At 42.0% G+C, this 27756-nt stretch overlaps 1 protein-coding gene across 1 annotated transcript in view; it reads left to right on the top strand.

Annotated features, from left to right (window-relative positions):
- Window positions 1–26969, top strand: part of KLHL6 (kelch like family member 6) — a 48243-nt gene extending 21274 nt beyond the window's left edge. The window contains exons 4-7 of the mRNA XM_040427879.1: window positions 15293–15530; window positions 18269–18471; window positions 22919–23132; window positions 26523–26969. Of these exons, the coding sequence (XP_040283813.1) occupies window positions 15293–15530; window positions 18269–18471; window positions 22919–23132; window positions 26523–26824 (957 nt within the window). The 3' untranslated portion in view covers window positions 26825–26969. The remainder of the gene's footprint in view (window positions 1–15292; window positions 15531–18268; window positions 18472–22918; window positions 23133–26522) is intronic.
- The last annotated feature ends 787 nt before the right edge of the window (window positions 26970–27756 follow it).

The raw sequence follows: 27756 nt of genomic DNA, 5'->3' as shown, positions 1-27756 counted from the left end.
ATACACTGTTTGTGAACCTAACATATCTCTTTCACTGCTACTGTATGCCCAACATAGGTACACTACCCTAAAAGTCACTCCAAAGCCACACAGAAGAAACTTGACCCTAACAAAATTGATTCTTATCAAGTCTATGCTAATATCGCTCTCTACTTCAATGTATTTAGCCTGTCTGGTCATAGACAGCTGGATCTGTGGGTCTAATGGCAGTAGGCAAGAGGTTAATGAGTAGAGAACTTATTTACCTAAGGTTCTTTGGAGGTTTCCTTTATTGTATTTTTAAAGGCTAGCTGTCTTCACTGCCTTTTTCACTGGCCCACCTTCCCCATTAACTGTGTATGGATCACATGTCTTTGGGAGATAGATGTTTAAAGTTTTTTTTTTTTAAGTTAGTCTTGATGACTTATCCTCAGGATAGGTCATTAGTATGTGATTGGTTGCGCTCCGACACCCAGGACCCCTGCCCATCAGCTGTTTGAGAAGGCAATTGCGCTCGCAGTAGCGCTACGGCCTTCTCGCTGCTTTTCCTAGGCCAAATGACAACACATTCATCTATCACGTGGCCTAGGCGCAGCTCAGCCCCAATGAAGTGAATAGGGCCTCATTGAGGATAGGTCATCAGTATTAACATCTCGGAAAACCCCTTTAAAACATGCCTGAATTTTTTTTAAAAAGTTTGTGCTTTTTTGTACAATCATAACTGTAAAGGAACAGTTATTTTTGGGCTTCCCTGATGTTTTTTTCAGCCACGTTATTCCCTGTTCAGCTAGATGCATTTCACTTAGAAGCAAGGTGCTTCTCCCTTCTTCCGGCACTGTACTCCTGTGACGTCCTTTCCTTCACTTCTCACTTTTTTTCAGCTCTGGAGTTCACAGAACAGATAAAGAATGGTAAATCACACTTACATATACACTCCTGTGATGTTCAGAAGCAGTTGTTTTAGGCTAAGGAGCTCAGCTAGCTCTGACATACCCCCACTTTCTTTCAGCTGTCATCCCTGTTACCAGGGATGGATCTTGCCTGACAACAGTCAGTGGACTGTAAATTAGGTGTGATTGAGACTCCAAGTGGCCATGACTTTGCAGCTTTTTTCAGGTGGATACACTGTCAACACTGTAGAAGACAATGGGTGTTGCACCCCATGGATCAGCTTGTGATGGTCTATCCTGAGTATTGGCCCTCATTTAAAAGAGCTGGACAAACCCTTTAAGGGGCCTCTAATCCTGTCTAATCTCTATATGTCCCCACACAGTAAGGATGTTCCCTTAGTGCCCCAACACAGTAACAAGATCTCCTTAGAGCCACCTCACAATAGTGATACCCCTTAGTGCCCCCCTAGACAGTAATAATTCCTCTTGGACAGTGTGATGCTCCTCACAGAGTATGAGGCCTCCTTAGTGCCTCTGTCACAGCAGCGTGAACTTTTGTTGCCCACACACAGTATGATTCTTCTTTAGTGCCCTTGACACAGTATGATACCTCCTTAGTGCCTCCCTAAACAGTATGATGCTCCCTTAGTGACCCCCATGAGTATGATGCACCTAAATGCCCCTCTCACAGTCGGATGTCCCATAAATGTCCAGCCTTTTTAAGTGATGGCCTATCCTCAGGATAGGCCATCACTAGCTGATCTGTGGAGTCCGACACCCATTGTCCACTACAGCGTAGACAGTGCAGTGTAGTTCCTGACTTCCAGTGACGGAGCTTCACAGAACAGCTAATTGGCAGGGGTGTAGGGTGTCAGACCCCACCAATAAGATAGTGAAAGGCTGAACAAATCATTTAAGTGCCCCTCAAACAAAGTGATGCTTTGTCTCAAATTCAATGTTTTAAGCAATATCGGTCCATGCATTATAATATATTATATTTATATATCTGACAGATATGAGAGGTTCTTGAGGGAAAATTGATTTGTTTTTGAAATGTGACTGTGGTGTGGCATAGTCTGGGACCTCAACATGACAGAAATGTGGAGGAGCAGTACTATTTGAATATTATTTTATCATATAAAACTGTCATATTTAGAAGATGTGCTGCATTCAATCATTATAGAAAAATGTAGGTTGTTTCTTCTAAAAATATTGCCACTTCCTCATTTGTAACCTGTGTGGGGCATGTGTACACAGTGTAACTGTCTAGACTCCCATCTCTTCCTCTTTCTTGCAGCTGATGTATTGAACATCTGTAGATGTTTGTTTCCATCTCATATACATCATCAACATTTCCAAATACATGACTCTGCGAAGAGGAACTTTTGAGAACCGCAGATTTATAGAGCAAGTGCTAATGCTGAGCTGCAAAACAATCTCTTTAAGGATGTTTTATGTCATTAAGGGAACCTGTCAGTGTAGGGTCACTTGAGACAGTCTGGGAGGTCTTCACTGAGAAGCACAGGCCTGAACCTGAAGAAGACACGTGGGATGCTGGTGGCTGAACCCGCTGCTGGTGGGCAGTGGATGACAGATGGCTCTGGTCTGGGCCACTGACACAGAAGGAGGAGCAGGGTAAATCACTCTCTCTATCTCCAATAATGAATCCCCCTAATGTATTGCTAGCATAGAGAAAGCTGGAGAACCTCCTTACATACCTGCTGTAGCTTCTGACCAAGCAGATCGCTCTCCTGCAAAGGAATGAGCAGCACCAATAGTTTCTGGTGTTCTTATGCAGGGGCCATCATTGTGATGCTCTCAATCACATATGCAGCTGCCAATCTTCTGTCTTTTAAACTGTGGAAAACCCCTTTAATTGCCTCTCAGGTTTCCTACCCATTGGAACCTGTAGACACAATATGAAGAGCCCAAGATCTTTAATAAAGTGACCATATCTCTGTCTATCTATCTATCTAAAAAAGGAAAAAACTGCAGCACTTCCAATAAGTAAAAAAATGTGTAGTCCTTTATTCACCCATGCGACGTTTCAGTCCGCTTTTCTGGGACCATTCTCAAGCTTGACCATATCTCTGTCTATCTATCTAAAAAAGGAAAAAACTGCAGCACTTCCAATAAGTAAAAAAATGTGTAGTCCTTTATTCACCCATGCGACGTTTCAGTCCGCTTTTCTGGGACCATTCTCAAGCTTGAGAATGGTCCCAGAAAGCGGACTGAAACGTCACATGGGTGAATAAAGGACTACACATTTTTTCACTTATTGGAAGTGCTGCAGTTTTTTCCTTTTCTTTTGTATGTTTTGACGACTGGTCGCGTCTAAACTGCGGCTACTCCTTACTCTGGTTACGGTTTGTGCTGCCTTGGATTTTTCTATTTTCTATCTATCTATCTATCTGTATGTCTATCTCATATCTATCTATCTATCTATCTATCTATCTATCTATCTATCTATCTATCTATCTATCTATCTATATGTATGTCTATCTCATATCTATCATCTATCTATCTATCTATCTATCTATCTATCTATCTATCTATCTATCTATCTATCTATCTATCTCATGAAGTCACTGAGATGAGGTGGTGCAGGCAAGCAGATATCTATCAAATTGAGATGGGTGGGCTTGTAGCGGTGACTTGACCAGTGAAAGTAAAAGTCCTGATGACCCCAGACCCCTCTTTTACACAGGTAATATTTCAAAGTGTAGTTACATCACAATTGGCAAAGCAGAGAGTTTTGAAAAAGACAGCAATGATTTTGCCGTGATGAGATCGACAGAACCATATAATTGGCTGAATATATATAAGTTCCCATAATTTTTTTTTCAAAATCTCCTTGTAGTAATGACATATTTACCATTTTTATTGGTTAAAGGGAGAACGGCAGTAAAGTAAAACTATTTTCATTGTACTTAGTGTTGAGCGAACTTGTGTTTTCAAGTTCGGTGTACAGGTTCGGGTAATCTAAGGATTCCGCTACCATGGACCATAACCGAATTCTATGACGGCATGCACCATGGAAGCTTATAAGAGGCCAGCGTAGACTTCTATTATTACAGAATGCAATACAGAATGCCTCTTATAGGCTTCCGTCATAGGATTCCGTTATGGTCCATGGTAGCGGAATCCATAGCAGGATTCTTAGATAACCCGAACCTTTATGCCGAACTTGAAAACACAAGTTCACTCAACACTAGATACAAAGTCCTTCCAAATCCCATTGAATAATTTCTTGCAGCACATGTTCACGTTGTTCTCTAGTAACAGGCTATGCAGTTAATGGGTGACTACTCTGTAGCTGTATGCAGCTCATTGTTGTACATGACAGCATACATTTCCACCATAAGAACTGGAGTATTATTGACAGTTTAATAAAAAAATAAAAAATCTTTTACGGTGGGGGGTAGTATGCTTTTTTTGGGGAAGACACAGACAACACAGAGCCTACTTGTGCATATCATAGCCATTGTGTATAACAACATATGGGTCCCTATAATGGTTACACATTAAGGGCGCATTCACATCAGCACTAGTTATTTGTTCTACTCTTAGTGGAGCAAAACGGACACAAACGAACAGATCCCATTGACTATAATGAGGTCCGTTTGGTTTCCGTTCAGTTGCCTGGTTGCATGCAGGACGGAGGCCCCAAACGGAGCCTCAAATGCAGATGTGATCATTCCCTAATAAGTCAAGATTTCTTTGGTTATGTTAAACCCATATACAAAAAGAGCCACATTTCCTTCAGGTGTAATTGAGTAGGTGCTGGGTGCTGGTCCTGGACCTTGCTGCCGCAGGGCCAGTCACATGCAGAAAGAGAGAGACATATGAAATAGTACAGTTCACGGATTCTGTGCGGATGGAACAGAGTAGAAACAAAAAATGAAGAATCCAGCATCTTATTGAATTAAAAACATCCAGGTTTTATTAAATCCACTTGCATCGGCTTTTACTGTGATGCTGGCGGATACAGCAGGGGCCCGGCTGTCAGTGACTGTCAGGCCCCTGCACTGATTTGGCGTGCACAACTCCAGTGCTTCCCGATCAGCATGACATACTAGTACATCAAATTGCCGGAAGTCACTATAGTGCCCCTAGTAGTTTAAATGGTCCTCTATAGTGCCCACAGTAGTTTAAATGGTCCCTTAAAGTGCCCCAGTAGTATGAATGGTCCCCTAAAGTGCCCCAGTAGTATGAATGGTCCCCTATAGTGCCCCCAGTAGTATAAACAGTCCCCTATAGTTCCCCGGTAGCTTAAATGGTCCCCTAAAGTGCCCCAGTAGTAGGAATGGTCCCCTAAAGTGCCCCCAGTAGTATAAATGGTCCCCTATATGGCCCCAGTTGTTTGTATGATAGCCTGTAGTGTCCCTCAGTAGGGTGAATAGTCCCCCATACGGTCCCTGTGATCTGTATTTTTGTGTTGAACAGAAAAGAAAAAAAGAAATACTTATTCCATGCCGCTGTTGGTGATGTAGGGTGCACACCTCTTCCAGGCCAGCCTGCAGCCTAAGTTACTTAGCTCTGTCCCAGCACAGGCAGCACGGCGTGAGATGATGTCATCCAGGGCACTCTGGCATGAAGACCTCATCACGCGGCACGCCGCCTCCACCGAGACACAGTGTTCACGGACGCTACGGACGACAGAAAAAAGAAATACCCTGTTTTTGCGGACTGTCCGTAAATCTACGGACGGTTGGCAACCCTGGGCAAGGTGCAGAACATGCTAGATGGTAACTGAAGCTAGAACTGAACCCATGGTTTTCTATGGGAGTGTTGATCTTCATCCAGCGCATCACTGAAGACGGTGGAAGTCAAATAGCACCGGTTAATAAAGCGCTGCACGCATCACTTTCCTCTCCAGCGCTATCGGTATATAGACATCAGACCAGGGTTGGCCTTACATAGCGGCCACACAGGGGCATAACTATGATTTAAAGGGTCCCCCATAGCAAAATAACATGGGCCCTTACCACCTAGTGCAAGAAAATTAAAACAGCAGTAGCCCCAATATTGTTATTTCCCACAAAAAGGCACAATGTTCTTGCACCTCACAGCCAACCCCCCCCCCCCCCCCCCCCAACCTCTAGACCCCATAGCAAGTGCTTTGGCTATAGTTACGCCCATGCGACCACATTTCTGCCAAAAAGTGCGGCACATTCCGGTCACATGGCTGCACTGTAACTGCTCTGTGTGGGCTTTCCATTGAGAACGCTAACATTACAATATCCTTACAAAACTGTTTCCATGTCCAGCTTACAACTGGTGTTCTTTTCCATCCATGGAAATCATCATGTTTTGTTCCAGGGTTGTGTGTGGGGAGGGAAATATGAGACCCGCTGTAAAGATGCCAGAAAGCGTTTAGCTCATGCCTGATCAGCACAAACACGGATCTATCTCTAAGCTGGCAATCTGCAAGGAAGGAGGGATTGATCCAGTCACTGATATTACACCGCGCTCTGCCTGTGTTATTGAGTGGGATTCTCTACAAGTGTACACCGGTTGATAGGAATCTCTGAGTCCCACTTGGTACCCCTGGCACCAAACTTCTAGTATCGGCTTGGTTTGAGTCCCTTTCTGACGTCAGGAGAGCGCTTCACTCAGTAGGTAACAAAAGACACAACAGTGATGTACTGAATGAACACTCTGAGGTTTATTTTTAATGCACACAGGTTATATAGAGGGGGCTTTACCCTCTTTATTAGCATATCATCGTATGTTATGTATTTAACCTATCATATTAACACGTTTCATTCTACGCTCAGAGAAATAGAAACAAAAACGGAACTTCCATATTAGGAATATTGTCCGGGAGTAGTGCCAAAGAGATAAGATTCAGGGTTACAGAGAATAGAAACCTTACAGTATATTAGTTTCACAGCAATCAGAGTTAGTACCTAACATAGAAACAAAACTTCAGCAAAAAGCAGAATTCATTTTGACATAATAAAGAACATGGATTCCTTTCAAATCCCCTCTTAAGAACCTTTAGTGGATCACACTACATGGTTCTTTCCTTTCTTGTCCTTTTTCTCTCTATATGATATTAGGTAATTCTTATACCCATCTGGGCTTCGATCCTCCTGGGGTACAGTAGTCTGATATAATGACATATTAGAGAGCCCTTTTTCTAGCATTCGTCTCACACAGGGAATAACACATAATGCTACTACACCTATTACTACAATTACTATTAGTATGACAATCCCTAGTTGCATGAGACCTTGTTTCCAACTTGTGAACCATCCAATGTATTGATCCCATGGATCATTTATACCTGAGTTCTTTTTCAGTTCTATTGACACATCTTCAAGCTTCTTTATAGCTATTGTGACCTTACCAGTGGGGCCAGTATTATTTGGTATGTATGTGCAACAGGAGGTTGGATCAATCAATACTCGGCACACTCCGCCCTTCTCTGCAAGAATCATATCCAACACCATTCGATTCTGGAATGTCATGATTGAGTCCGCTTGTAGTTCCTCTGCTACCCCTAGAAATGCATCTCTGGTATAGTTTACAAACCTTTGCTGATTGTAGTATATGTAATTTATCCAATCAACATTTTTATTCACAGTAATAATGGGAAATATTGATTCAAATCCGGCGGCTACTTGATCTCTAGCTTTGAACTCATCTGGGACCCCTCTTGGAACACCTATTGCATCTATATACACATGGGGGTCAAAACTTGAAAGGGGGCTGCTTCTTTTGTTTATCTTTAGCACCCCTTTGTCTATAATATCTGATTCAGTAAAAATGTGCATGTTCATTATAGCTTTGGCAAGCGCACATTCACCTTTCCAGGCACCTTCCAATCTGGATCTTATTTTTCCATCTCCACAGATCCAGTACACATCTCCTATGGAGTACACTTGGTTCTGAGTGAGGGATATGTTCAGATTGCTGTATTTGTGACAATAACCTTTGGTGAAATTCTGTACATTCCTCCCATGTGTACTCCCCTTGTGACATGTGTAGTTACCTGGATATACCTGGATGCCTGCCCCTGGGCGAGGATTTTTTAACAAAAGAGGGTATTTTGATTTCCATTCTGTACATGCACTGTGGTTATAAGACATATTAACAAAAAGAGTCAAAAAACATTCTTCAACACTTTCTGGTAACACTAGGGGTACGGTACCTAGGTGTGGCTTGGCAGCACCGCATATGTAACAGTTACTTTTATTCACAGAGGCTGCACTATACTTCATCCACTCCAGCCACAAATTAGCGTCAGAAAAACCCGTCCCCATGGCCAAAGTATCCTCATATGTGGGATTAGATATGGCCCTTAGGTTTTTTAGAGAAACTATATGCGGGGCTAGTGGGTTTTTGGGGACACCTGTGATGGGCTGGTATTCCTTAGACTTATACATATCTCTAAGTTTGAACATTTGTGTTACCTGAGAAGTCTCAGCTCCCCACATGTTATGTAAGTACCATCCTAATACATAATCTCCTTCATCATATTTACCAGGGTTGTCTATTGTCAATACAATCTTCATTTCCGCTGACCTTTTTTTGCAATGATACATTGAAGAGGTGTCCACATAACACGTCCCTCTCTCAAGGAGTGTCATTCTAGTCAAAAGGGACTTAGAATTTTTATCCCTCCTTTTGAGGGCGCTTTCTGGTTTATATCCCCATTTTGTCCCTGTATTCCATCCCACTGATCCCCAGTATCCACAACCTTTTCCCCAGTATGAGTCTGTTACACATATATAGGCCTGTCCTTCTACATAGTCGTTGGAACAATAGTTATAATATGAACATGTTTTCAATATATCACAAAGGCAAAAGGTGTAGGTAGCTACGTGAGTGTTAGATGAATTATACCAAAAGGTGATGACGCCGCCCTTGCTAGTTGCGGCTACTTCTCCCTTACTACTAATTGGTAAAATCAACAAGATTATTGAAGCAATCTTAGTCAGTACATTCAACCATTTCCCAGAAAGGGGTGAGGAGCTCATCATGTTGGAGGTCAGGGCTGTCTGCCCCCGTTAGTACCTCTGGGCCTTGTTGGAGGTCAGGGCTGTCTGCCCCCATTAGTACCTCTGGGCCTCGTTGGAGGTCAGGGCTGTCTGCCCCCGTTAGTACCTCTTGTCCTTATTCAAGGCCAAGGCTGTCTGCCTCCGTTCCTGCCTCCTCTCTTGTTCTCACAAGCTTCACTCGGGTGGCGTGGATCCAAGTTGGAGACTGTTCAGTCAGCACAGCTGTTCTGGTTACTGCGACCACGGTAGTGGGTGGGCCATATGCGAAGTCACCTTGGGATTTTCCTTTCTTCAGTGTTTTGATCACTACCTCATCCCCCACCCTGTATGGGTGGGTGGGTTCCTGTGGAAGAGAGGGAGACTTACAAGCAACTTTTTCCTCAGTTTTATTAAGAACCTGTATCAATTTGGTGACATATTCTTCCCTTATTAAATCAAGATCACCTTCCTGCACTATCATTGGGCGTCTTGCCCAGGGGGTGGGGAAAGGCCTTCCCATGAGTATCTGTAAGGATTCTCAATACTGTTATATCCTACCCCCTCTTTGCAGACTAATCCTGTCTTAGGATTTTTCTGCAATACTGGATAACACCAGTCTTGCTGTTCCTGTTCAGTGGAATATCTTTGAAGATCAGTAAGCATTTGTGACATCTCAGGGGTTGGAGGTGCCAAACATGGCATCTCCCAATGGTTACATGGACCTGTGGGGTTGCATTTGGCCACTCGTTTCGCCACCTTATCTGCCAGCGCATTGCCCTGTGAGACATGATCCTTACCATCTGCTGCCGTGAATCCTCTCCTCTGTCAAATCATACCATGGTCCCACACTACCCCATGTGCGTACCTACTATCAGTATAAATGGTGACAGATCTATCAGTATGTAGAATACATGCTCTAGTGAGTGCAATGAGCTCAGCTGCCTGCTGTGTTGAGTGTGGATGCCCTTGAGTAGGCCTATAACATCATGTGTAGTGTGCAAAAATGGTGTAACGTCACATTGTGAAAGGAGTTGCCAACTCTACCATCATAGCACAGGCTGCAAGAGAACACAGACATGCCGGCATCCCTTGAACAGGGGTGGGCATTACCTTTGAGAAAAATACACAAGGACGCAACTTGCCTCCGTGTTCTTGTGTCAGTACACCCGCCATGGTTTTACAATTTTGTCGTGCAAACATGTGGAAGTTTGTAGTCAGGGAGGCCTAATCCTGGACTTGACATTAATGAACATTTCAGATAATCAAATGCATTGTACATTTCTGAAGACCATCTTATTAAATCAGGTTTGTCCTGCAGTGTTGCCTGTCTCAAGATATTATCATAGTAGGAACAGTCTGGGATCCATTGTCTGCAGTAGTTTATCATTCCAAGGAAGGATAGCATTTCCTTCTTGGAGTGCGGGGTGACCAATCCCGCTACAGACTGAACTTTCCCTGGACTGATCCTCCTTTCCCCCTTTTTCAGGACAAACCCCAAGTATTCGACTTGCTGTTTACACCATTGCATTTTCCCTAATGACACTTTGTGTCCACATTCAAACAACCATTGTAACAGTGTTATACCATCCTCAATGTTGGCCTCCACTGACATACTGCACAACAGTAAATCATCCACGTATTGCAACAACATGGAACCTTGGGGGGGTGAATCAGCACATCCCTAAGGCATTTCTGCCCCAGGTCAGTTGACATCTGTCAAAGGAAAAAGCAAAAATTAGTCTGGTCTTCTTGTCAACTGGGATAGAAAATAATGCATTTTTCAGATCTATCACACTGAACCAAACAGCGTCTGCTGGAATGGCAGATAATGATTAAGTGACATCAGGTACAACAGGGGCTATAGGCACAATGATGTTGTTGATGGCCCTTAAATCCTGTACAAAGCGGGCAGTACCATCTGCCTTTGTCACTGGATTCACGGGCGTGCTGTAGGGTGAAATCACCTCTTCCAGGATTCCCTTTTGTAGGAATTCTTTTATCATTGGCCTAAGTCCATCGAGTTTCTCTTTTGGCAGTAGGTATTGTTTCTGGAACACTGAAATGACACCTGGTTTTACAGTAGCTTTGTAAGGTGTGCAATCTATGAATCCTGTGTCATATTCATTTGAAGACCATAATGCAGGGTTAATGTTGTTAAGTTCTGGGTGGTTCTGTATGTTTGCAAGAATCAGTGGCACTGGTGTAGAGATTGGAATGAGATCTGAGTGTACTCTTATGCCCTGATTTTTGGCTGACACTTGTAAGTCAAGCTTAATGAACAAATCTTTACTTAACACACTTGAGGTTGCACTGCTATCTACCATGAATCCTACTCTCAGTCATCTAAGTCCACCCCTTTTAGTCGGACGCTGTGGTCCACCCTCTGTCCGTGAGAACAGAGCTCTGATGTGAAGCACAACACTTAACATGTAACACATAACTTCAAACATTGAAACAAACAGATCTGACAATACAGACATAAACGCACAAAAGGCCCATAAAAACTTTTCATTGACTTCAATAATAAAAATTTTTTACAGCTTGATCAATGCTGTTGGCACCAATAAAAACCAAAAACTTCCAAGAAAAATAAAATAAAATTCTCAATGCGCATATTATATGAAAACAAATATCGTACTCCATACACATTCATATACATTTCATGTACTCATCTTCACAAAACTGCTCATAACCACGCCCTTACACATAAAAACTGAATTGCACACACAGCTCTCCTAAAGCATCCATTAGGGCTCTTTCACACTTTCAACTCCACTACAACTCAGAGCCACACCCATTCACATTCCACTGAATCATTTGTCTTCCAACCTAATCACACAATTGTCTTTGTTTCATCCCAAAACTTGCAGCACAGACAAACACAGCTTTCCACACCACACCCAGAATTGCTGATGGTCTGTCGCTGTAAGACAATATACATGTTATAATCATAAAGTCATTTTGTTAAACCCAAATCATTTTATATGTCAGGTGTTCTTAGTTAATGTTGTACATATATAATAATTCATGTTAAAAACTGGATTCTCACATTACACTGCTGGGGAAAGAAAATTATTGAACAATTTTTATCTTTTATAATAATATTACACATATAACATCACTTACTCTGCAGAATTCCCTACTCCTTTGTATCATGTAATCCATATCCTAGGACGGGTCATGGTCAAAATGTGGCCATGCTTCTTTGTCTCCCAGACAAAGACCCTTTATCATGTCCATGTGGTACGGGCTATTATCGCCATCCCTGGGAAAAAGGGGCTAGCAGCTTGCATGAACTCAGTCCATCCAGCTAAGTTATCCACCCATGGGTTAAATAGGAAGTAATTTGTGGGACTACACCGTGCAACATAAACTTTGCATGTTTCTCCCGTCTCAGGTTTGGGATGATTTGTTTTAGACCCTTGTGACCCCCTTCCGTCTGATATTTTAATGATGCTACTTTCCTAGGACTGGCTGCACTGAAGCGTTAAGGATTCGACAAATTAATGCTGTCGACTAGGCAAAGGACTCAGGTCTGATCAGAAAATATCAGAGTGTCTCATCAAACATATAATTTGTTGCTTTGGTCTGCCGCTTGTGTTCACCTATCTGCGGGTTAATGGATTGCTCCCAGCCGGGGGTGGGGCGTATTGCAGACCTCCGCAACACAGTAAAACAACAATGCAATGTCCTTAAAACTCTATGCAAATAGTGAACTTCAGTCCGTACACTTACCACCCGGACATCAGTATCCTTATCTCAACTCTAATAATCTTATACTTTAAAACAACGTTAAAAGAGTCAAACCAAGCTCCATCCTTGTCTCCCTGAGACAATATTATGTAGTGCGCACTATATTTTCTCTGAGTGATCCTCACGGCGGACTCCCGGAGTCCACGGGTCACTCCCCCAGACTCCCAGAGTCTGTACCCTGTATCCCTGATACAGTAATTATACTAGAAGTTGTAGGTTCTACTTACTAGATCGAGACGTGGTCCTCGGATCGGCCAGAGGACAATAACAGATGCCTTCCTTACCGAACACGAGGAAAACCTTCTCGATCCCGGATGAGCCCCCAAACTGATAGGAATCTCTTAGTCCCACTTGGTACCCCTGGCACCAAACTTCTAGTATCGGCTTGGTTTGAGTCCCTTTCTGACGTCAGGAGAGCGCTTCACTCAGTAGGTAACAAAAGACACAACAGTGATGTACTGAATGAACACTCTAAGGTTTATTTTTAATGCACACAGGTTATATAGAGGGGGCTTTACCCTCTTTATTAGCATATCATCGTATGTTATGTATTTAACCTATCATATTAACACGTTTCATTCTACGTTTACAGAAAGAGAAACAAAAACGGAACTTCCATATTAGGAATATTGTCCGGGAGTAGTGCCAAAGAGATAAGATTCAGGGTTACAGAGAATAGAAACCTTACAGTATATTAGTTTCACAGCAATCAGAGTTAGTACCTAACATAGAAACAAAACTTCAGCAAAAAGCAGAATTCATTTTGACATAATAAAGAACATGGATTCCTTTCACCGGTCTGCAGTGGGGTCACTCAATCTTACTAAGGCCTCATGTATGCAGCCGTAGTTTCAGTCCGCTTCCAATCCATGTTTTTTGAGGATCGGATGCGGACCTATTCATCTCAATGGGGCCGCAATGACGACAGCACAAGTCGTAAGTCCGTTCCACGGCGCTGCAAAAAAATAAAACAAACGTGTCCATTTTGTGGACAAGAATAGGACCTTTCTCTAGACGGGGGGATAAAATAGGCGGCATGCTTACAGCTGGGATCTGTGTTTTGCGGATCCACGATTTTAAAAACCGCACAACACTTACAGCATGAGGCATAAAAATAATGACTGATTTCTGTTACATCACCTGTGTTTTTACTTGGATCTATTTCATCAGAGAGATACAAGCTACAGTATTTAATATCCGACGGGGAAAATGAGACTCAATTCTGTAGTAAATGTCAACAGATTAGTAGAGTATGTGACATGTGCCAGATTAAACGGGTTGTCCCATGGTTAAAGTAAAAAATACACATGACAGTCCCTTTCTAAAAAAGCTAAAATCAGCCCTGTACCTCACATGGATCAAAGTATTCAGATTCTGCTACTGGTTTGAAAAATGTAGAATATTATTTGTGAGACAACCCCCTTAACTATGTGTTAGGCTACCTGCACACATTGTTTATTTGTATGCAAAAAATCTGCATGAAATCCACACCAAAACTGCATGAAAACACACATAACATGCACTATTTATTGCAGTTGTGCTGCATTTTTTGTGCATTTTTTTAAACTTTTTTTGTTCTGGATTTTGGTGCAGATTTTCTGTTTATGTTAACAACCCCATTGAAGTCTGTGGAGAAAACTCTACATAAGGCTCCATTCACACATCCGTGGAATGGGTCCGCGTCCGTTCCGCAATATCGGGAACGGGTGCGGACCCATTCATTCTCAATGGGGCAGGAATGGATGCGGAGAACACACTATGTGCTCTCCGTATCTGCATTTCCGGAGCGCGCCCCCAATCTTCCGGTCCGCAGCTCCGGAAAAAAATAGAACATGTCCTATTCTTGTACGTAATCTGCAATGTGTGCAGGTAGCCTTATAGTGACTTTTTAGGACTACTTCGACAATTTTAAAAAGTGTCTAGAAAGGGACCAAAGAAAGAAGTAAGAAGCCAAATTTAGTAAAGACGTGCTCCTTTTGTATGCAAAATATGGGCGCAAAGAAGGTGGCACAAGCATCTAACATTCCTAGCGAGATGTGTCAAACATATTATGCAGCGGGCATAATATATCTTGATAAATTTCGAACAATTTGTGCCATTTTCTCTGACCCATAAATTCATATATTCTACAAGACTATTGACAAATTAGATCTGATTTATTAAAAACTGGAGACATGGTTGGCCATGGGAGTGAATCAAAGATCTGGAGAAATGAAATCTGCACTGTGATTGGTTGCTTGGTTCTCTCCTCTGGTTGGGCTGTTTTCAAATCTTCGTCGCTGTTTTTCCCATCAAAACTATGGACATCGGAGGGGATCCTGGTAGACACTCCAGTGTAGGTTAATGGAGCGCGTTGGTGTCCATCATGCAATGGATCTGGCACAGCGTCAGGGTGTATGAGGGAAACCATGGCACAGGTGTGAATGAAGACTTTGACGAGGCCCAATTATTGTTTTGAAATAGTCAATTCCTATTATCATACGCAGTTTAGTGTCCTTTGTCGCCACCTGCTGACAGTTTAGAGTGACTGCTCTTTATACATAATAAAGGATACTGTGCAGAGATCATTGCCAAATGTAACAAAAACGTACGCTGAGTCTGTCATTTCAAAAATATTTCTTGTAATGACCCAGACTTCTCTGTGTGAGTACCTTATAACACTAAAATTCACATTTTTTGTAGATAATTTCTGAGAGAACAAAACCGCGGATTCATGAATTTCAGTCTGAAGTGTTTATGATAATCGGAGGTTGCACTAAAGATGAGAAGTTTGTCACGGAGGTTACTTGTCTTGATCCTTTAAGAAGAAGTCGCCTAGAAGTGGCAAAACTGCCAATGTGTGAGCAAGAAGGTGAAGGAGAACTTAAGAAATGGGTGGAGTTTGCATGTATAACCTTCAAAAATGAGGTCTACATATCAGGTATGTGCAATGATAGTTAACTATGAAGTCTATTTGAGGTCCAATTTTTTTGTTAAAGGGGTAATAATTGTCTGAAAGGATTTTTTTCCCCCTTAACTCCCCTAGACTTGAATAGAGAGGGCCACAATACAGTACTTCTGTGGTCACCACATTTTCAATCATTCTCCGCCTGGATGCTGATGCCTTGTGTGGCGGAATGAGGGTTGAGAGATCTCTGGACCCTTACTTATCAGACAATCATGGAATATGCAATAAAGGTCTAAAGGCCCATTTACACAAGCTGACTGAGCAGGCAATTATCGGGAACAAACCATTCATTCCTGATAAGTGCCTGCTTGTTAGAGGAGGTGAGAGCTGCATTGACATGCAGCCAACACCTCCACTGTATGGGAACTAGAGACCGCTTGTCTTCATACAGATTCGTTGATTGTACCTCCAATGATCAGACGCAATCTGTGGAGAAATGAGCCAGCAAGTGTTCAAAGTCCCACCGCAGTGGAAAAGGAGAATTGCATGGTCGGTAATGAAATAAGTAGGCAGTGCATGTAGTTCATAGACATGCCAGGTCCTCCATAATGAGAAACTCCTCAACTCCTCGTAGCCGTTCTGCACTCTGGCTGGACTCCAATCAAGCAATCAGAATAACTCCCTGGATCAACGACCCCTCTCTAGTAACTATAACTATAACCTGTAATAATATTACACTCCAGAAATACATCCAGGCCCCTCTTGAACTCTTTTAGTGAACTCACCATCACCACCTCCTCAGGCAGAGAGTTCCATAGTCTCACTGCTCTTACTGTAAAGAATCCTTTTCTATGTTTGTGTACAAACCTTCTTTCCTCCAGACGCAGAGGATGTCCCCTCGTCACAGTCACAGTCCTGGGGATAAATAGATGATGGGAGAGATCTCTGTACTGACCCCTGATATATTTATACATAGTAATTAGATCTCCCCTCAGTCGTCTTTCTTCTAAAGTGAATAACCCTATTGTTGATAATCCTTCAGGGTACTGTAGTTGCCCCATTCCAGTTATTACTTTAGTTGCCCTCCTCTGAACCCTCTCCAGCTCTGATTTGTCTGCCTTGTTCACAGGAGCCCAGAACTGTACACAGTACTCCATGTGTGGTCTGACTAGCGATTTGTAAAGCGCCAGGAATATGTTCTCATCATGGGCATCTATGCCCCTTCTGATGCAACCCATTATCGTATTGGCCTTGGCAACAGCTGCCTGACACTGGTTTCTACAGCTTAGTTTGCTGTTCACTAAAATTCCTAGATCCTTTTCCATGTCAGTGTTACTCAGTGTTTTACCATTTAGTATGTACGGGTGACTTGCATTGTTCCTTCCCATGTGTTCCCAAACCTTACATTTGTCAGTGTTAAACCTCATGGGCCACTTATCTGCCCAAGCCTGCAATCTATCCAGATCCCTCTGTAGCAGTATACTGTCCTCTTCAGTGTTAATTACTTTACACAGTTTAGTGTCATCTGCAAAAATTGATACTTTACTATGCAAGCCTTCTACAAGATCATTAATAAATATATGGAAGAGAATAGGGCCTAATACTGACCCCTAAGGTACCCCACTAGTGACAGTGACCCAATCTGAGTGTGTACCGTTAATAACCACCCTCTGTTTTCTATCACTGAGCTAGTTACTTACCCACATACAGATGTTTTCTCCTAGTCCAAGCATTCTCATATAAATAAGTGGCAGTTACACTTTAATCGCAGATCCACATCTATTCACTTCACTATTTCTAAGGCCTCATGCACACGACAGTATGTATTTTGCGGTCTGCAAAAAACGAATCTTCAAAAAATATACAGATTACGTCCGTGTGCATTCCGTATTTTGTGGAACGGAACAGCTGGCCCCTAATAGAACAGTACTATCTTTGTCCATAATGCGGACAATAATAGGATTTTTTTTTTTTCAGAACGGACATACGGAAATGGAATGCACACGGAGTCACTTTTTTTTGCGGACCCATTGAAATGAATGGTTCCGTATATGGTCCGCAAAAAATCCGGAAGGGACACGGAAAGAAAATACGTTCGTGTGCATGAGGCCTAAACCTGATAAACCTGATTAGATGAATTCTGATGTGGTTTTGAATCTATGTGTTATATATAATCTACTTGTACTGTAAAATTCCCTTGGTTTACAAGATTCAAATCATAAAATTTTGGTGTCCTAGAAAAGTAATCCTACAAGAAATGTCAGTTTAGAATTTTTATTTTAGTATTAGATTTTTTTATTATATTTTGCACACAACTGGTTCATTGTAGCAACCGTCAAATTTATGAGAACACATATTTTTAAGGTCTTGCTATAACCTGTAGGAACAATGGCCCAGATTTACTAATGTATCTGAGCCATAAATCTGCCTAAAAAAGTTTTTAAAAATTGTGCAATTTGGCGCTTCTAGAGTTTCTACACTTTTTCCAACTCGGAAAAGGGATTTGTCTTAGCGGAAGCTGGGCAGGCCTTAACAGGAAAGTGGGTGGGCCTAAAATGCACAATTTTGGGCCAAAATTTTGGCGCAATTCTGGCATAAAACTCTCAAAGTAAGCCAACCAATAGTTGCTATCGAGTCCAGCCTGAGCTACTGTGATAAATCTGGTGCAGGTCTATACAGCTGGTCTAAGGTTACGCCATCTTTACAATTGGTAAATCTTGGCTAATATATGCAAGTTATGAAAAAAAAACTAAAGAAATATATTTTTATAGGTGGAAAAGAAACGCAGCATGAAGTGTGGAAATATAATTCCTCTATTAACAAGTGGATACAGATCGAATATTTAAATGTGGGCAGATGGAGACATAAGATGGCAGCATTATGTGGCAAGGTATATGCAATTGGTGGTTTTGATGGCAGCCAAAGGATTTACAGTGTAGAAGCGTATGAGCCGTTCCACAATTGCTGGACAGAGGTGCGTCATTATTCTTTCCTGTTGTAGACTTTTATCGCTTTCACAGTTTTCCTGTGATGTTCAGGTTCATAATGAAATATAAAGAGATTATTCCTTTTGCACATGATGCTACAACCTCCAAGTGCAATGCCCGTCAAATATGAGAACTGTGTCACCGAGTGGATGCCATGAAAGATGAAAGGGTCATTTATTAAGACCGACGCTTGATGCGCCTAAGTTATGTAGGGGCGCCGGCCTCTACATAACTTAGGCGTATGCACCGCCAGCCTAAATCTATGCCAGCTCCCTTGCTGGCATAGATTTAGATCATTTTCTACTCCTAAAACAGGTGTAGAAAATTATAAATACCCCCTTCCCAGCCCATGCCATGCCCCCCCTTTTTTTTAGAACTGGCGTACGTGGCATGGATGGGGAAGAAGTCACAGATTCGGCCGCAAGTCCCCAGAGGAGAGACCCGCACCTATCTGAAATTGGTGGCATATCCTAGCGATATATGCCACCAAAGTGTGAGATGGGCCAACCCCTTTAAAGTTGGCACCTGCTCAGGAGCTGAGTGAGTGCTATAGTTTCCTGCTGACATCTGGAGTCCATGATTGTCGATAATGCCAATAACAGACTTTTAATTACGACCACAGTATCTGAACAGTCTGAGATTGTTAGAGCCGTTTGGTTGTTGTGGCAGCCATGGGCATTCTGAAGGCTTCAAGGCCTGCCATAGCGAAGTTCCTATCGCTTGATAAGAATATACTGAATATCCAATAGGCTACAATGGTAAATCATTGCGGTCTATGGGAGAAGTGATCAGACAATTACATGTCAACGTCACCTAGGGGGACAAGAAATAAGTATAAAAAAAAAGTTTTTTGTATACAAAGAAAATGTAAAAGATCTAAAAATTCAAGTCACTCTCTTTTCCCCATTTCAAAAATAAAAATTAATAATAAAAAAATAAAAATCATAGGCATTGCCGGTCCCAAAATAAAAAAGCTATTAAAATATTTAGGTATTTATCTAATATAGTGAATGGCATAATGGTAAAAAAATGTAATGGCCAATTTGCCTTTTGGTTACTTTACTTCCCCCCCCAAAAAATGAATAAAAAGTGATTAAAAAGGCATACACAGACCAACATAGTATCAATGAAAAATAATGATTGCCCTACAAAAAAATAAGCCCTCTCGAAGCTCCATAGACCAGTTAATTTTTTTAAGTATTAAAGCACAAATAAAACTGGAAAAATATGGCATCTCTGTCATACTGATTCAGAGAATGAAGTTAACATGTCAGTATTACCGCATAGGGAATGCCGTAAAAATGAAACCCATAAAACTACGTCAGAATTGCATTTTTTCCAAATTCCACGCCATTTGGAATTTTTTTACAGCTCCCTACTACATCTTATGCAATACTAAATGGTGTCATTAGAAGTTACAAGAAGCCCTCATACGGCAGATGTTAATGGAAAAATAAAAAGAGATTAAAAAAAGGGCTCTGGGAAGGCATGGAAGAAAAAACAAAAATGGAAAATTGCTCCCTCAGGAAGGGGTTAAACAATGGAAAGCAAAATCCAATAAGTTTGTTCTGTCCAAAGGAGACTGGTGGAGACATAGTAAAAGTGGCAGTGATAAAATATAGGCACCGGTGCTTCGGACTAAAGAATTCTCTGTAATTATGTCTGCGGGTTCATTGGTTTTATAGTGCCTATTATTATCTGTGCTGATGTTTGCTGTTCACGCATGAGTGGCGTGAGTATACAGGATTACAGTCATCTGAAGACCTCTGCATATCTGTCACTGCTGGGTACAGCAAACAGACGCCAAGATCCTAATGTGTCATGCTGATGTGATGGGGTTATTAACATTTTAAAAGGCTGGGCGACTACTCTTATGGCGGTATTACATCCTACACGTTCATGAGATTGGTGGTTGGCACCACTGTCTGTTGTGTATTGTGTAGAATTTATCAGGATTAACCCTAAAGCTAGCCATGTGTAATGCTGCAGGGCGGTGACGTCAATGATACTAACGCAAGTTATTTGACATACTTTTATAGCCCTACTATATTCCGCAACGCTTTACAGATATTAGCATCATGCTGTCCCCAATGGGGCTCACAATGTAAGTTCCCTATCAGTATGTCTTTTAGAGTGTGGGAGGGGAAAACCAGAGAACCCGGAGGAAACCCACACAAACACTGGGAGGACATACAAACTTACTCCTTGCAGATGTTGTCCTTGGTCAGATGCAAACCCAGGACCCCAGCGCTGCAAGGCACCGGTGCTAACCACTGAGCCACCGCGCTGCCCTTCCTCGTGATGCAATCTGCAATTCTCTACCAAATAACTGTGTGATACAACAAATAACGTGACAGGTGCAACCAGCACACAACTTTAAAAGTCGCTTAACCTTTTCAGGACCTTGCATATTCTGTTTTTGCATTTTAGTTTTTTACTTTCTGCCTTCCCAAAGCCATAACTTTTTTATTTTTCCAATCACATGGATCTATGAGGGCTTGATTTCTGTGGGACAAATTGCGCTTTCTAATGTCACCTTTTAATATTGCGTAATATGAAATGAGAAGCTAGGGGGAAAAAATCTAAATGTTATGGAATTGGAAAAAAAAAAACTGTTTTATGGGTTTTGTTTTTATTGTGTTTCCTATGTGGTAAAACTGACCTGTAACCTGCATTCTCCAGGTCAGTACAATTACTACAAATACCACATTTATATATTTATTTTTTTAAGTTTTAACACATAAAAATTAAAAACTTTGAAAACAATGATTTTTTATTTGCATCACCATATTCTGACCCCCTTAACATGTCTACAGAGTTGTGTCAGGACTCATTTTTATGTAGGGCGGTCTCTAGTTTTTTAACTATACCATTTTGGACTGAGTTTGACTTTTTGATGACTCTTTATTCAAATTTTTTGGGAGGGGAAGTGCTGAATTTTTTTTTCTATTGCAGCGTTCACCGTATGGGATAAATATGTTCATATTTAAACTGTACGGACATTTTGGGACATAGTGATACCTATGTTACCAGTTGGGGGAGGGGGTGTCCCTGAACAGTCTGACACTATCCAATCAGTGCTGCGCTTATGAAGTATCAGCTTTGGCCAGGCTTTAAAGAGGACCTTTCACCTGAAAATGCAAGTTAAACTAAAGATATACCCTTACTTGCCGGCCCCCGGTGGTGCTTATGCAGTTCTTCATTTTTCACTCAGTGCCCCCGTTTGTCCGCGGTGCCCCTCGCAATATTTCCCGCCTTCTATGCTAATGAGCCATTCGGCTTAACTGGGCGGGCCTGCAAAAGTTCTCCCGGGTGTGTCTTTCTTCTCCCTGGCATGGAGCGCATCCAATCAGCGCGCTCCGCTCTTAGCCAGGGAGAAGAAGCTCCAGTTCTCGTGAGATTCGCGAGAACTTGAGCGATTTCATCCACCCTGAGCCGGCGCCATCTTGGATTCCCGCGGCGAGCATTGGAGCAGCGTCAGGATGGATAAAATCGCTCCAGTTCTCGCGAATCTCACGAGAACTGAAGCTTCTTCTCCCTGGCTAAGAGTGGAGCGCGCTGATTAAATGCACTCTGTGCCAGGGAGAAGAAAGACACGCCCGGAAGAACTTTTGCAGGGCCGCCCAGTTGAGCCGAATGGCTCATTAGCATAGAAGGTGGGAAATATTGCGGGGGGCACTGCGGACAAACGGGGGCACTAAGTGCAAAATGAAGAACTGAATAAGCACCACCGGGGGCCGGCAAGTAAGGGTATAGCTTTAGTTTAACTTGCATTTTCAGGTGAAAGGTCCTCTTTAAGTTTATCTGATTCATTAGAGGCATCAGACTTGGGAAACCAGTACAAGCACCAGCTCTCCAGTATAATTAAACAATCCAATGTGAACAAATATGGCACCAGAGCAAATAGTGGAAACCTATTTAGATAGTGTGCAGCTGTTTTCTTCCAGACGCCTCTTGGCATGTTTGCCAGAATGCGGCCGGATCTCCGCCAGTCCCCATCATGGTGAGTGGGGCTGGACAGAGCCTGTCGGAGTGCGCAGAGGTCCGGCAGGGAACAGCCTACCAGGTCTCTGCCGCTAGTGTGCAACTAGCCTAAGCCAGGAGTCTAGAGTGAGTAGAGGGGCCATGGAAGAGTCAGTAATGAAGCTATTTCAGCTAATGGTCTCAGAACAAAGAACTATACCGCTATACCAAGTAGAACATCTTGATTTCTATTGAATCTTACACACTGTGGTTCTATCTTTTACAGCTATAGTATGATGCATCTTCTTAGCCTTATTCTATTGCATTTTTATTCATGTTGTGGTATTGACATGATAGCATTCATTTACATAAAAATCTGCATAAAGAATATAGCTCTCGTGTCAAAACTGTGGCAGAAGATCCTTTTGTAATCCACTGAAATTTCTACCGACTCTCATGGTGTTCATACAGGTGGCTCCATTAATAATCAGTGTGAGTTCATTTGCTGCAGCAAGTCACAAAAACAAGCTTTATGTTATTGGGGGAGGACCCAATGGAAAACTGGCCACGGATAAAACTCAGTGCTATGACCCATCTACCAACAAGTGGAGCATAAAGTCACCCATGCCAATCGAAGCAAAATGTATTAATGCTGTGAGCTTTCACGATCACGTCTATGTTGTTGGTAAGTTGTTTTGTAATTTTATAGCATGGTTTCTAAGACAGATCACCTTGTATTTCTGAAAAGCAAAGGAGCGTGTCGGGCAAGTCACTTTACTTTGGGATTGTCCAGGCAGGGCCAGTCTTAGGGAGGAACCTGTCCTGGTAGACAGCAGAGCACATTGACTGGCCCTGTATAAGGGGACATTGCAGATGGCTTGAGACCACCACCAATCTGATCACTGGTCGCATATTTTTCAGAAAACCTTTCATATATCATAGAGGAAAGGAAGCAATACAGACAGATAGGAGGGGGTCTCACCACTCTGATCTCCACTGAGCAAAACTTTTGATATGTCTCTATGAGATATCACAAGCTTCCTAAAAGCCTAGTGACCCTTGAATGTAGACATTCTATAGCACTGTTTATTACTTTATGTACAGAGCTGTTCATTTAGTCACTGTTTGCTGGTAATATTTGTGCACTGTTTGGTGGTATTAACATATGCATTGTGTGGCATTGCTATTTAAATATGGTGAACTATTATTTTTGCAGTATATGGTGGTGATATCACTGCATATCATTGTTATTTAGGGATCTGTATGTAAGTGCTTTGTGGCCAGTGTATGGCAGTATACGTTGGGCAGCACAGTATATGGTGTTTATAATTAGCTACTGTTTGGTATGGTCTTTCATACATTGTGTGCAGTACACCACAAGAAGGGCACCAACAGAAGGTATCACACAGGGTATCTTCGAAGGCATTAGTTATACTAGTGTAATACACCGCAGTGGTGTTACCATTCCTATACCCTGCTACTGTCTCTAATGGGCTACCATAAATGCCAAAACCCAATATATGCCCCAACCAGGGATTCTTATACTACTCCAAGAGTAAATAACAAGCATAAGCCTATGGCAAAACACCATAATATAAGACCTACAAATAACTGCCAGACCGCTTATAAATTAATGTTATTTTATTACATGATTACAAATATTTCACAAACATGATTAAAAAGAGCATAGGTGCAGGGAAAAAGCGACATCATCTGGAGGATAAACACAGTCGATACTACGTCCATAAATCAGTCCATCTGTATATATATATGATTGACAATAAAGTGCAAGTGCAAAAAACATGTTCATTCACAATCAAAAGGACATTGAAAGGTTACCCATGCTGTGTCTCCTCCAGAATGGCGCCAACCCCGACGCGCATCTGGGGGGGGGGGGGGCGGGTTGAATAACAGTTAAAGGCACCCCAATCCAAGGATACCAGAATCGACCTAAAGTTCAGTACCCAGACCTAAGCAGAGTTTAGTGCAGAATCGAGAAAGAAAGCAAAGTAATTAAGCAAGCCTGTCAACCCAGCAGAGACAGCAAGAAAGCAGAGTTATCAAGTTTGCCTGCCAGTTTATGCCAAAGCCTGCTGGAACCAAGAGAGAGCCTGAATCATTTGGATGCAAGTTTACCCAAGTAAAGCTGCTGTTGAAATTTATACCAAGGTCTGGACTCAAGTTATTTATTCTTCATTCTTCATCCCCTAAATCAACTATTCCCCCTTTTAATGCTTTGGAGCCTAAGCCTGGGTTCCCGCTGTATCCAGGTAGGAGCACCGTGACACATATAGGCCGCCCCACACCACTCGGCATTCCACTAAAAACCCGGGACGCGATAGGGCCCTGGGTGTGGAGCGTTGCACTAGTTTTTTCTCTTTTATGTATGGCAGCCATCTTTAGAGTATCTTCCTCTTCTGCTACAAGTGGAAATGCTCCCTCTTTTGCCCTGTGCCGAAATGTGATGCCAGGACAGAGGTAGGGGCTTTCAGTGAGGAGAGCAGTGCGCAGTAATGCATGCTTGTAGCCAGTTGGAAGTGGGTCTTGCCAGGTGATGGTGACTCTCTTCTGAACACAGAGACACCAGTAAATCCCAGGTAGGGGCACCATTAAGTCACATGATCCACAGGATTCTCTGATCCTCAGATATAAAACTTGATTTTAAAGACAGAAAGTACTAAAAGGCAATAATAGCACTGATTAATGTATTAGCATAAAAAACTATTTTACCCTAGTGCGTCTAGTGGGGCACTGCACTACCATCAGAAAACATATTTTTTTTTTTAATTGCCTTTTTTTTCTTCCTCATTTCATCAGTAATATATCATTGAAGATTAAAGAGGACCTTTCATCAGTTTGTACTATCTAAAATCAATACCTCAGGTTGTAGGTCAAGATTAGAGGTCATCGGACTCTTTTTTTTTAATGATACACTGCTCCGTTGGCTCACTGTGCCCTCAGTTCCGTTTTGGCACCCTGTATTTTAATCAATAGAATGGGTACAAGGAGGAGAAGAGGGCTGCATTTCTCAGGGGGCGTCTCCTTCTCCCTGGCTGTGAGTGGTGGAGAGCTTCACAGCCAGGAAGAAAAGCAGTTTTTTTTATCCCTGGTTGTGATGCTCTCTGCTTTGATTGGGCAGCTCACAGCCAGGAAGAAGGAGATGCCCCCTGAGAAAAGCTGCCATCTCTTCCTCCCAGTACCGATGCTAATGATTAGCATATAGGGCGCCAAAACAGAATGGGGGGCACAGCGGGGCAATGGAGCGCAATGACATCTCCTAATCTTGGTCTACAACGTGAGGTATTAATTTTAGAAAGCACAAACTGATGAAAGGTGCTCTTAAAATACTGCTATATAAGTAGGTAACCCTATATACAATATATTCCAATATAGTTAGGTAACCCATTGTTTAGTTTACTGCTGCTGTAAGTGAAACATTTCATCTGTTAGTAAATTAGTAGAATTAGGATAACAGTATGACTGTTGTATTATTCTCCTGGCAGGACTAGATAATGATGTCCAGATAAGACAATTGCACTTATCAGTGTAATGTGTGAGGTACTAATGGAGTCACTCATCTTCCTTCCCTCTGTGGTCACAGTGAATGGTCTGACTGAGAGACTATCCGGGCAAAATGCACAAACAAAGAGGAAGTTAAAGAATCAGGACAGGAAGTAGAATACATGGAGGGACTTCAAGAAATTATATCCAGAAAACCATCCACCCATTTTTTCGTAAAAAAATGCAATAGAATATTTACATATAAGCTGTTAATATGTGAGAAAATAGTGTGATGATAGTGTCTCTTTAATTATAACAGCAATGCAGATTTTGCATCTGAGACTGGAAAACCCTTTGGCAATAGTTGAAGGACCATACATTAAAGGGGCTGTTGACATTAGAAAAAAGTTTTTTTTTCTTTTTTTTTTTCTTCATGAAACGGCGTCACTCTGATCAGTTGGCATTTTCTAGCACTGTAGCTCATCCACATTCACTGTAATTTCTGAAACAGCCCATGAAAAAAGCAGATCCTTTTCCATACAACATGCCTATGTGACTTGTTTTTTTCTTACAGGTGGAGCAATGAAGGCCTTATATTCATACAGCCCTCTAGATGACTCCTGGAGTTTAGTAACAAAGTTTAACCATGAACGAGCAAGCTGCGGGATTGCAGCATGTTGTAATAAAATATTCATCACGGGTGGCCGAGACGAGAGGAACGAGGTGATTGCTACTGTTATGTGCTGGAACGTTGAGACAGAAAAACTGACTGAGGAATGTGTCCTCCCTCGGGGTGTTTCCCATCATAGCAGCGTCACTATAAGAAAATCATACACTCACATCCGTAGGATCGTCGCCGGAGCTGTTTCTGTCTGATCTCCAAGGGGCCATTGGCTCGTCCTTAAATTATTTCTAATTTATTGCTATCATTTGTGAAAATAACATTGGGAGCCAGGACGGGTAACATTTTATTTGGATGAAGGCATTTGAAAGCTTAGCCATAAACACGGGTCTTCATGACTATATATGTTTTTTGTAAAAATTTCCAGTTATTTGATCAAAACAATGGAGGAACTTGCCAAGTCCCATGCACTGGTTTTCTAGTATCAGAAAGTAAATTTTTTTGTACAATCCCTTTTTTGTAAAAATTTGCGACTTCTAATTTTTTTGTGCCACTCACGAACTTCTTAAATATTTACCCTGGGAAACAGCACCAGATCCTAAAGATGCCACAAATTTATTGAGACCTGCACTGAAGTTTTTACTAAGCTAGGCATATGAAATGCTAGTCTTATCTGCCCCATTATGTTTTCTATTTAGAAATTGCATGTCTTTCCACATTTTGTAGCATTTTTCCTAAACTTTTTTGGATTCCGTAGAAATCCTAAGTGGAGGAGAAAGCTCTTATGATCATGGTGATCATGGCAATTATGTAGCCATACTAAAGCCACAAAGAAGATGTTGTTAGATTTTGGTTTCTTGGACCCATCAGAGGAAATGATTCTGAGAGCCCACCCTACGTTATACAGAACAGGTTGACATCCGCTGTATGGTAAACTTTGCTATCATCATTACACAACCAGTATTTGTGAACTGACTCATAAGAGACTCTAATGGTAAGTAATTGACTCCAAAGTTGGTGCCACATGGGACTGTCTTTAGTTAGACCTTCGGGTCTATTATTATTACTTTTATGTGGGAAAGAAGATAATTTTGCTGCCCTAGCTCTGTTTGTAAATAACCATGTCAAGGCAGATTTGCTTGTTTGGACCCCCGCTTGGCATCCAGAAACTGTGACAAATTCACAC

The sequence above is a fragment of the Bufo bufo genome, chromosome 4 (genome assembly GCF_905171765.1).
Source record: "Bufo bufo chromosome 4, aBufBuf1.1, whole genome shotgun sequence".
Lineage (NCBI taxonomy): Eukaryota > Metazoa > Chordata > Amphibia > Anura > Bufonidae > Bufo > Bufo bufo.
The sequence above is the reverse complement of the archived record's forward strand: the minus strand, read 5'-3'. Positions and strand labels throughout refer to the sequence as shown.